This window comes from Genypterus blacodes, unplaced genomic scaffold, assembly GCF_046128005.1.
Source record: "Genypterus blacodes isolate CSIRO-AG114 ecotype Tasmania unplaced genomic scaffold, CSIRO-AGI_Gbla_v1 ptg000063l_1, whole genome shotgun sequence".
Lineage (NCBI taxonomy): Eukaryota > Metazoa > Chordata > Actinopteri > Ophidiiformes > Ophidiidae > Genypterus > Genypterus blacodes.
In genome coordinates this window covers 54,197-66,265 of record NW_027466875.1, presented here as the reverse complement: position 1 = coordinate 66,265, position 12,069 = coordinate 54,197, and the positions used below count along the sequence as shown (strand labels likewise).

General features: G+C 43.6%; 1 protein-coding gene across 1 annotated transcript; it reads left to right on the top strand.

Annotated features, from left to right (window-relative positions):
- Positions 1 to 4,741: 4,741 nt before the first annotated feature.
- LOC143003864 (uncharacterized) lies at positions 4,742 to 10,415 on the top strand. The gene is made up of 8 exons (XM_076154623.1): positions 4,742 to 5,048; positions 6,561 to 6,681; positions 6,794 to 6,969; positions 7,217 to 7,350; positions 7,581 to 7,728; positions 8,304 to 8,530; positions 8,722 to 8,775; positions 8,873 to 10,415. Exons 1-8 carry the CDS (start codon positions 4,742 to 4,744, stop codon positions 9,566 to 9,568), a joined length of 1,863 nt encoding a protein of 620 aa, XP_076010738.1. The 3' UTR covers positions 9,569 to 10,415.
- Positions 10,416 to 12,069: the final 1,654 nt, after the last annotated feature.

Below are 12,069 nucleotides of genomic sequence, written 5' to 3'. Positions count from 1 at the left end.
ATCAATAACAATGATAATAATCTTAATAATCTCTTTCTAATGTGCTGCCTTCCCTTCATACTGTATAATGTGTATAAGTCCTACAATCCAATAAGCTGCATGCTTGTAACAATTAGTTTGATAATGGCATCCATATAGATCCATTATGCTCCATCCAGCCACACTCCTCAAGCTGTGTCCTTCCTGCAGTCTGCTGCTGACAGACTGTGGCTTCAACTGCATGAAGGCCTCAAGACACGAGAGCATCGGCTCCCAGATGATCCCATTCTGTCTGCGTAATTATCTCAACTGCAGAATGAACAAGCTGCACATCTCCGGTGCTCTCAGCCTTCTTTAATGTGTGTGTGTCAGTACATACACTTCCACCGCACGCTCCTCTCTCCTTCTGTTTTTCCCTCTATGTCGTCTGATTTTTAATTGTTCTGGCAGGTTCTAAGCAGTATGGTAGAAACCTGGCTCACCCCTCAGTCCACTGTGGCCGGCTTTAAAGGAAAGTAGATAACAGTGAAATGAAAAACGTAATGCAAGCAGCATCGGCGTGACGAACCTTAGCCATTGTGCTCGTGGATTCAGTCTAGACACGAGTCTCTTTCCCTGCATCAGCTCCCTCTACTCTGCTGAGCTGAAACACGAGATGGGTCAAATCCCTGCAAACGCTGCCAGTTTGGACAGTTGTGGTCATTGGGAAATGAAACTGCCATGTGAATTTGTAAGATACCGTATTTCAGCAAATTGAAATCCAATAAGTGTGTGAAAGGTGAACGCTCTTGAACATGTGTGTGTCCTGCTCTCCTGGTGCAGCAGGCGGTGTTTTCTTCTTTTTTTTGAGGTCTCATGATTTATAAATGTCTGACGCTGTGCGAAAAAGGTTGCAGCGGTGCATCCGAGTGTGTGTGTGTGTGTGTGTGTGTGTGTGTGTGTGTGTGTGTGCGCGCGCGCGCTTGTACATGTCTCTCAAGGGCAGAGCACCTCCCGATCATCAGGGAGTCCAGTATACGGTCATTCCTCCTCATTACTGTGATAAAAGGTACAGACGAATGTGAGAATGAAAGCGAAACGATGAAGGCTAAGACACAGAGAAGCTTTGTAGCGATCTCGCATCTGCAGTCACTGAAGGCATTTCCGCCTCTTTAAAACCCTGGACAAAGACCTGTCTGTCCTCCCAGTGAGCACCGAGCCTGTAGTTAGAAGGAACACAGACACAGGCTTTGACTTCAGTAGGATGCAGTGGCTTGGATTATATAAGGTAAGGAGGAGGAGGACAGGATGAAAGAGACATGATGAAGAGACTTGATGATGAGATGCCCTAATGCAGGGAGGGAGGATTTGTGTTGAGAGGACACATACATGGGGGACAGAAAGCAAGTGGACAACGGATTGATAAAGGGACTTAGAGGGAGTTAAGGAAGACAATAGAAAGGGACAAGGAGTCAAGGAAGGAGCAGCAGGAAGTGGCACTTACAGATGTGAGAATGGGGACAGAAAGTAGAAAATGGAGGAAAAGGGGCAAAGGGAGGAGAGAGAGAGAGAGAGAGAGACGCCAATGAGGCAGAATAGAGGAGTGAAACTTCGTAAAGGGAGAGAGAATCAGGGAGGGAGAGCAGATGGCATATTTGTCTGTGTCCTCCAGCCTGTGCTTTATAGCCCTGAGGACGGTGTGAATGAGTGTGTACGTGCGTGTTTTGGTGCTTGTGTTTTGTGAGGTAGGTGGTGTTGTGTCGCGTCCACCCTCAGATTCCTGAAAACAAACAAAAGATATGTTTGTGTATTTGCGTCTAAACTCCGGCGTGCAGGCGTCAGATCAATCGGCGTGACTTCATCCAGCCTCGCTGCTGTGACCGACAGATGGACACGGCTCACTCGCCTCTTTCCTCTCAGCCACCCATATCACATGTTAGATCACCGTAATTAAATGCTGACGGCTGTGTGGCGGTCAGCGGCTGCTCTTCTTCTACAGTAGTTGTTAGAATCTATGGTGTCAAATGAGGGTTCAAATTGAACAAAGACACTAAAAAAAACACAAGAAAATTCCCTAAAATGGGGACTGCTCCGATAGAGTTACACACAGTAATGTGAGTTGTAAAGATGATTGCAGCAAAGGACACAGCGGCTTTGTCTACAAGGAAGAGACGCTGTTCTGTGTGATGCTGCTTTGTCCTAGATTTTGTTTCAGATTCTATGAAATGGGTTTTGCTTTTAGGTTCCATAGCTGTGCACTGAAATGTTATTGTGTTTCATTAACGATGAAGGATCAGGGTCTCTCTGCTGCAGGCCTGCATTCTAGTCAGACACTTACTCAAGTGGCAGACACACACACACACACACACTCATACACAGTGTGAAGAAGGCTTAATGCTTCATCATCTCCAGCATGAATGGGGTGTGTTACGGGAGCTACTACGCCACAATGAGCGTCTTTAAACTGCACTGCATATTTATTAGCTGCTGCAAAGTTTGACTGTGGGCACTGCAGGTGTTCCCCTCCCTGTCCCCTTGTGGGCTTTGTAAACGAAAACCACAGCAGAATCTCTTTTCTGCAAAATGTGTAGCTTCAGATGCATCAGTGCAGCAGAACGCGTGCAGGCCACGTTGTTATAATGTCCCCAGTGTTGCAAATAATCAGAATTCCTCTAAGAAACCTACACAGGGTTGCAGAAAAAGTGATGCTTGCCCTCCTCTCCCCCCTCCTCTCCCCCCTTCTCTCCCTCATTCTTTTCCTTTTTCTCTTAGCCAATCATTTGCTCAGATCCATGCGCATTTCCAATCATCCCCAGATCCATGAATTATTCCCAGTGTTTAAATCAGGCGCATAATCAATAGACAAATTCTTGACAGTGATCCAAAGTCAAGCGGCCCTGCTGTAGAAATGCAAATATTGTAATGTGACCTTTAGATTGCAGGACTTGTGTTAGATCCGCATTCCTGTCCGTGTGGCTCTGGCACTAACCGTACCTTTATGTTTGACCCTGATTATAAATTGAACTGAGATGTATAAAGTCCTAATGGCTTTCTTGACAGAAGTTGCACCACAGGCTGTTTTTTTTGTGTCCGCAGTCCAATAATAACCTCTCGGCAATGGAGGGTAAATTGAATTTAGAGGGACAGCAGGATGGTCTGCAGATAGAATCTCTTCAGGGAGGTTTTTAGATAGTAATTTTAGGATTTTTAGTGCACAATCCTGGATAAGGACAAAGGAGTAAAGTCTCAGATGTGTCTTTTAAAAGCAGCGTATTATATGAAGTGAGCTTGAAGAACACACACCCTCCCTCTTATGAGGACACGTTGGTGGCACACACTGTAGATCTTGGCTGCAAGTTTAATAGTTGCTGCAGTATCTGACTGTGAGCACTGCAGGTGTTTCCTCGCGGTCTCCTCCTGAGCCTTATAAATCAAACCGCAGGAAAGTTTCTTTTGTGCAGACCCATCTGATGTATCAGCAAAGGAGAAACCGATTCAGTTCAAATCATCAATATCCCCTCAGGGCTGCAATTAATCAAGAATCTCATCACAAACCTTCACGCACTGCTTTGGAAATGATGTTTGCCCTGTTCCCTTGCTCATTTCTGATTGCAATGGAGCCGTGCTGATGCTTGCTTCTTCTTCTTCTTCTTCTTCTTTTCTTGCACAGACGCCGGATTACTGATTAGCTCAGGCATTGTGCTCCTCATTAAGTTCTGCAGTAAACGTAATGATGGTACGGCTCAGGAGAAATGATGTTTAAGACGTTCAAGGGTGCCATGAATCCTGTGGCAAGATGTTTATGATGTTTATGATGCAAATGGATAGAGAAGCAGCTGTGCTATAGTTAGAGGATTATATATAATTTCTAATAACACAGTACATGACATCTTGTTGTTTATATGCTGATGTTTAAGCACCGTTTCCTTTTTCCAAAAATGTATAACAATTCTTTCAGTCAGTCTGTTGTGTAGCGTTCCAAAAGTGCTGAGCAGATTTCCATCAGATGTGGTGAACAGATCAGCCATGAGCCAAGAACATCTGATTTCATTTGGAGGTGATCTGAATCTTGGGTTTGCACCAATAGATTACATTTAAACCATTTTATCAACCTAATAGATTTAAGTGGGGTTCTTTCCAAACCTTAAATGTGTGTTTGCTCCGCCTCCAGGCAGCTTTCATCCATAAAGTAGATTTGCTGTGTAGATGTGATAAGCTTCACTGCCCTTACACCGGCGGATGTCCTTCCCAATGAAAGGTGACTGCCTGTGTGTGTGTGTGTGAAGAATGCAAAGCAGCGACATCTCAAAATCACCTCTTCATCACCAGAACATTTATGATGAGCGTATGGTGGTTATTATAGGGTGGTATCATCCAGAGATGCTGTCATGCTGAGTCAACCAACATCACTTGCACATCTGTTGAAGGCAGCTGATCACCATGTTGTTGTGAATGGAGGAACACTTTCTCACACTCGTCTTGATTCTCTGTTTCTCTGTCTAGACGCAGCAAGAATCAGCCAAGATGTTGACAGTTTGTGGGATCGCATTCAGCCTCCTGCTCAGTTCAGGTATGTCGAAATATTAGATTAGAGATTGTGTGTGTTGATACTCATACACACACCCGTTTCACTTAAACCTCTGGTCTAATTAGTATTCTCTGTATATGTTTACCCACAGTGCTCTCTGCCCCTGTGAAAGGTAAGATTTGTCGTGTCAGTGCATCTCTCTGAGGTCACTCATAAATAAGAAATGAAGAAATGTCCTTGACCTTGTATGTGTTTATGGCTGCTTTCTCCTCCTTGTCTGTGTCCGTTGAAGTGAATGAGGACTCCATCACCTTATTCCACGGGGAGGACTTCCACATCCCTTTGCCCTCGCTGAAGTTGGAGGTCACGTTTCGGAACAGGTCCGCTCCTCGTTCCCCTGATGCCGTCCTGATGCGGGGCGGCAACGTGCTCAACAAGAGGGCCAATCTCAACGGCCACCTGCTCGTCCTGAATTCCGTTGACGAGGGAGACGAGGGCGTGTACACGGTGAAGAACGCCGAGAAGCCGGAAGACGTCAGACACATCACACTCATAGTCCGAGGTACAGGATGGCTCGACGACAGGATATGATACGAGATTCCTACGATTTGTTAGACTCTCAATTCAATTTCCTATTTAAAATCTCATTGAGCCACTAATGTCACTAATCAGTACCAATTATCTCTGCAATCCTTCCTCTATGATGCTCCACAAGTCATTCCACATTATAAACTGTTATTTGAAGATAATCATCTATTATTCAGCCGTGTGTGTGCCACAGGTCAATGATGTGCAGTACTGTGTGTGCAATGGGCAGCACTGGAGGAAGATTTGTGACTGCCCTCTGCTGGGAGTGTGACTCCATTGCATCAGTGTCTGATCCACATAAAGCCCACACGTTGGTTTGACCAAAATTACAAATCTGAACCTGAACATTATATTTATGATTTATAATATTAGATGTTAAGCGATTCTGAAATGTGTGGGGCTTATATCACTCATTTCTTTGTTTAAATTTATTTTCTGAGATAAAATACCCTACTGTTTTGATTTTGATAATCACTATAGCAACTTCAATGTAAAAAGAAAAGCCTACAGTACAATATTTTAGATTTTAGATGCCTTTATTTTCCTTAATCAAACACTTATTCTTCTTCCTTGCAGTAGTTTGACATGTTGAAAGTCACAATCCGGTCAAGTACATTCATCCAGTTTCCTTAAAGTCAATGTTGGGGTTCAGCTGGTGGACGTAAACAGGTGCTATGAGAGATACAAGGGCAGAATGGAATGTAAACCTTGTATATTGTGTCTTTGAATGAGTGTCAGAGTTTTATTACCACCGTGTTTATCTGGTCTGATTGAATCATGCAGTAATTCCAGTCAGCAGCCAAGAAAGCCTCAGAATCACTCATCCTGTGTGTGCTGGGATTGTTGCTGGTTGAAGCTGTGTTTACTCTCTACTAAGATTAATATTTCACAATGCAATTACATTACACACACACACACACACGCGCGCACACACACACACGCACACGCACACACACACACACACACACACACACACACACACACACACACACACACACACACACACACACACACACACACATGCGCCAGAAAGGGAGGAAATATTCAAACACACTGAGGAGGGAAGAGCTTGAGCTCAGCATGGATGAAGACAACTGTAGAGTGCCAATATTTGGAAGATGAGGCATATGGAGCGGGTAATGTGTTGATGAAGAGGTGTGTGTCTCTGTGTGTGTGTGTGTAAGAGCATGCAGGAGCTGCCAGGCAGTAATTACGCAGCTCTTTAGCCACCAACCCACTCTTCTTCTCTTCCCTTCCTGCTGTTTTCCTGTCTTTATCTTGTCTTTCCCTCTATTTTTGGCCCTGTGTCCTCACCCTCCTATTCTTCATGCTCTGTTCTTTCGTTCTACTCACTTCCTTTGTCGTCTTTCTTTGTATGGTAAAAGCACTCATTGTATAGATGAGGAGATGTCACATGCCGCAGCTTTAACTTTGTTCTCTCCTTGTATTCAGATACTGTTCACCGCTCTGTTTTCATCTCCTCTAGATTGCCCCAACGAGCAGAACATTAAATATGGTGACAGCTTCCATATTCAGCTCTTTGGGGTAATTCCTCCCATCACCTTGGAGTACAGACCCAGTGCTGTGGAGGCCAACCTGACATCCAGGTAAAAACTACATGTCATTTAACCCAATAAGGGATCACTATTATGAACTGTATATCTCCAAATGAGAGTGAAGTTAAGTCAAGTGGCTCCTCTTTACCATCTCCTCCTGCAGACCTGCTCTGGTGCTGCTCACCAGTACCAAACTGTCCCGAGAAGGCTACCAGGGCCGCATTGACGTCAACGAACGCCACGTCACCCTCAGCGCCGTCACAGGCGCCGACGAGGGAAGTTACACCGTCAGGGATGCCGATGGCGAAATCAAAAGGAAAGTGTGTTTGAATGTCAGAGGTGAGTTTATAATCGAAGGAGAAAATTGAAGATAGAGTGTTTCTCCGCACCGTTGTCAAAGATGAGTGCTGTCCATCAGGATGTTTTTCTCTCTGGTTATCCCCCCTCCTTCTGTCAGGCGTAATGGCTTTTTAAAGAGCTAAATGTTAATGGGCTCCAGCAGACTAATGCGTTGTAGATGATCAACAGGCCTGTAAACACAACCGTGTCTTTATTCCATCCTCCTTTTCCTGTGCTTGTGTCTCAGAGCACCAAAACTTTGAGAAGCTGCCTTACGGTACAACACTGAAGATCAACTTGATACTCAACAGCTCCTTGGTTCAGCTGTACTACATCCCCGACTATGACCACACACCCCGCCTGCTGCTGGACAAGGGAGAAGTAACAGATGTAACTACAGCCTGTTATTGCTTACAAATAATGCTAATGGAGATTTACTGACACTATGACTCATCATGTCAGCGTTAATGCTCTTTTCAAGATTGTTTTTTTCCCAAATGGCTTGTAGTTCCTTATGGCTATTACAACATTCATAGATGCTACACTTCTGCTCCCCGGATCATGGTTTACATATTTGAAGGTTAATCTAGGTGTTTGTGTTGTCACTCCAGGCCCCAGCAGAGTTGGGTCTTGAGGAACGTTTCTCAGTGGATGGGTCTCTGGTCTTTCTGGATCAGGTCAAGGGTTCAGATGCAGGCCAGTTCAAAGTTACGGACATACTGGGCTTTCCTGTGTCCAGCGTCTACCTGGAAATACAACGTAAGGAAACAAGAATGAACGGTTGAAGATGTAATGGGAATAGAAACAAAATGGAGCTAATGTACACAACTTACAAATTAACAGTTAAATTAAAATGACATAGTTGAAAACTGCAAACCGAAATAGTAAAAATATATTTTGTTTCAAAGAACTCTCCAGTGTTTCTCATTTGTTTTGATAGCTGGTGAAGTGAGTGGGATTCAAAGTAAATAAGCAGAAGTCAAATGTAAATGGTACAGAATATGATATTGTAATGACAACATTGCATTGTTAATTTTACACTGACACCTGGTTGCTATTTTTGTGGAATCCAGTTAAACTGACTGTTAACTATAATTAAATGGTCTTAACCTTTACAGTAATTCTGATATTGTGCCGTATTAAGGTTTAGGTTTACATTGTATGGAGGATTTGTTGTACAGTGCATAATTCAGTGATGCAAAGCTAAAACTATTTCTTTTGTCTGTATTCATGTACTGGAATTTCAACCAGTCAAGTCAGTGAAAGGTCAGTTGAATTGTCTCCCTGCCCACTCCTGTCCTTTGTTCTCTCTCTCTCTCCTCTTCTCCTCCCAGCTTACAAACTAGAGTCGCTGTATGTGGCCATCATTGCTCTGCTGGGCCTGCTGGTTTTCCTTCTGCTGGTGTGCCTGCTGTCCTGCCTGATCAAAGTGAAGAAGAGGGCAAAAAGAGCCGCCGCCTTGGAGAAGATCGCTCAGAACGCTGGCAAAGAGGACGAAGGAGAGGCTTTCAGACAGGTTGGAAGGCCAAAGTGTACAAGCGGCAATGTGAAGACGCTCTCTGTCCTGACATGGTGGAAAACAATTGCATCAGTGTTACATTGTTCAGTAGCAGCTGGTTTCAAAACACTGTAGCAGCACAAATACTTCATATTGTAGCTTTTGAAAAGATACAATGTGTGTTACCCATTGCTGATTGTGTGTGTGTGTAACAGGTTGTCAAGAACATCACCAAAATGAGTGAAGATTCGAAGCATTCTCAGGCCGACAATACAGAGAAATCTCAAAGCACTGAGGTGGATATTAAAGTAAGACTTTCAATCTTTAATACAAAATGAGTCCTGGAGAATGTTTTTTAATTTTTGTGCTGTTATACATGCTTTTGTCGTCTCCCTCTGGACTCAGGGTCTGGAGGTTTCCTCTAAGGAGGTTGGAGTTGGTAACTTAGACACCAGTGACTCCGGCGTTGGATTTAATACGACCGCTCTCCCACTGGACACTGACACTGAGGTTGCTGATATAAACCCGGACTCCGAGGCTGTATCAGTCAGTATCTCTGTCGCCCCTGAAACCAAGCCCAGTGCTCCACCAGCTCTGGAAATTCAACCAAGTCCAGTCGCTGAACCTAAACGTAGCCCGGTACCTGAGATCAAGAAATCCCCCGAGCCGTCTGCAGAATCAACACTGGATGTGCCTAAACCAGCAGATGTTAAACCCAGCTCTGAGCCAAAGCCTGGCCTAAGTCCTGTCTCTAAGCCGAGCCCTGGAGACGGTCTAGAAGCCAAAACACCTGAGCCACCTGCACCAAGCCCAAGCCCAGAGCCAAAGCCAGCTACTCCTAAACTCACCCCCTCACCGGCTGAAACTAAGAGAGCCCTGACTCCCACGCCTGAGACCCCCAAAGCCACCACGCCAGAGCCCGTGCCCATCACCAACGGTACACCAGAGCCAGACTCCAAACCAAGCCCAGACCACGGCGATCTAAACGGAGGCTCAGCTCCAAAAGCAGCTGCTCCTAAAACCCCTGAAGTGGAGCTGAAGGAAGCCAAAGTGGGTGTCAGCACAGAGGGCACGGGGGCGGAGGATTCCACCACCACCTGAAAACAGAGCCTGAGAAAACCCTGAGGGAAGCCCAGCAGATGTTCTCCATTCTACCACCACTGTAGACAATCCAACACCCCCAACCAAACACTGAGGAAACCACCACTGGGGCGAGGAGCTGAATGTGTCTAATGCCTGAACCACAACAGTAGCTAGATATTGATCTTATATCTCTAACATGTAGAGTCTTTTCCATCAGAAACACTTCACATAACTCAATAACACATGTGGCTCTCGATTGTCAAACATTTTAGTTGTACACCTCTCGCAGCCTTTTTTGGTAACGTCACAGTAAAACTGCCAGACTGCAAATTCAATTCTTTGCAGAGTTTACAGCTGAAATGTTAACTTCATTTAAGGTCTTTTCTTACACAATGGGGTTTACACCTTTCATTAAATTACTAAAATCATTGGACCTTAAAATAACCATTATGACCCATCTAGATGCTTGGTCCTCATCAGCATGGATTGAAAACCGACAAAATGCATGATTTTCTGACTCTGGGTCATACATAATGAAGCTGCTGGCGTCTCAACCATACCAATGTGTGTGTAACTGTGTACAGATTTGAACTGTGGATGTTGTGCAACTGTTTCAGACTTCTGGCCTCAAATATACATATGCACGATTCCGTTGAATACTAACTGCATTATTTATCGTCTCTGAGGTTGAGATCCGGACTCCCGGTGGATATCTGCTCTGATTAAAATGTGTTGTGCAGACGGATCCCCTGTGTCTGGATCATCCACTTACAGTCTGTGATCTGACCATCCTGCTGGATCTATGAAATCCTATTATTATTACGCTTTGATTGGATGTTCCAGCTAGCAGAAAGTCCAGTGAACACTTGGGGTTTACGGACTATAAAACGATGACTTCCTCTGTCTTTGGCCTTGTGCGCCAACGTTCATTAACACTTAAAGATTGATGCTTAGGTCTACAGTAGGTGAAACATCTCACCATTTGCACGACTCCCCAAACCGCCCTGCCTCTATCTGTGCCACCACACCATCTGACCTGTGTGTGTGTTTGAGTTTCAGTTGGAGGAAGTTCAGCCTTTTTTTTGAAGCCTTGTGTTACAGAGGTGTACAGATCCTTTTCTTTTTAAATGAGACCAGGTGCATGCCTATACTTCTAAGTGACCAGCAGTGAAAGTCTCCGTTTGTGCACCAAAATCACCAAAAAACATTTTGGACCTCTGAGAGAAGCACAAAACAACACAACTCAGTAGGAAAACTATAGGAAGTAGATCCATCTCCAACCAGCTGGCCTTTCTTCATAACTTTCTTCACTGATAGTTTTCTTACAATAAAATTAGAACTGATGATGTGACAGCATCGTTAAAGCCATAAGATAATACCGGTTTAGATGTCAGATTTGATAAGAAGATAAATGAATACAGTCGTTGGCAAAACTAAGAGGAAAAACTACATAAAAATTCAAGGTGCCTCAATGTTAAGTAGACATTCAGGATGAGAAGGCGAGCTCACATGTATGGAAACATGGAAAATGTATTCCATTGATTATTGATGTTTGATCTCACACAAAACATGGACCTTTCTCATTTCCAGCCTAACTTTAACCCTGTTTCTGTTAAGGAACCTCAACCTATTTGGGCAATACTAAAATCGGCCTTTACACACACACACATACACACACGCGCACACACACACACGCACACACACATACACTCCAGCCTTGTAAATACTGCATGTATAAGTCAGTTAGCCCCTCAAGGTTGAATGTTTTAGTGTATAGAATGGTTGTTGTATTATATTTAATAATAAATAAGACTAATTTCAATTTCTCACCAAGTTTAAATCCATAATACAGAATATATTCACATATTATATACTATGTACACTAATATTCACTAACTCTTTGAACTAATTTAACAACCAAATATTGTAAAAATCCATTGAGTCTATATTAGATCTCTCTAGATCAAATCTCTTCTATTATTGCTATTCCAATCAGATGATACTCACTACATAACCCTCGTAATATTTACAAATGGTATCAAAGTGTTTAACCTGTGTCACTTTACTATGAATTGTTGATTGCAGCATGTCCACAAGATGTCATAAAAAAACTCTTATTGTCCTAAAAACAAGTTGTGTCCGTGTGTGTGACTGGACGAGTGGTTTAATGTTGCCATTGTCACGTTTGTGTATGTGTGTATGTGTGTGTGTGTGTGTGTGTGTGTGTGTTGACCCTATGCATAGGCAATTTGTACAGAATGGAACTACTGTACCTTATGTGTGTTTCTCCATCTATTGTGTGTGTAAGGTATCCATGTGCCTGCTTATATTGTCTCGCAATGTGAAAACAGTGCTGTGTTGTCGTCATGAGCGTGAATGTGTTTAAAGCCACAAAAATTGTAAAGGATATTGTAACTTTTAGATATTTGTTTGAATCTTGTCTTTACTTTAGTGCCTGAAACATTCAGTGGATACTTGGCTTGTGTTTTATTACGAGCCGACACTCTTGATGGCACTTT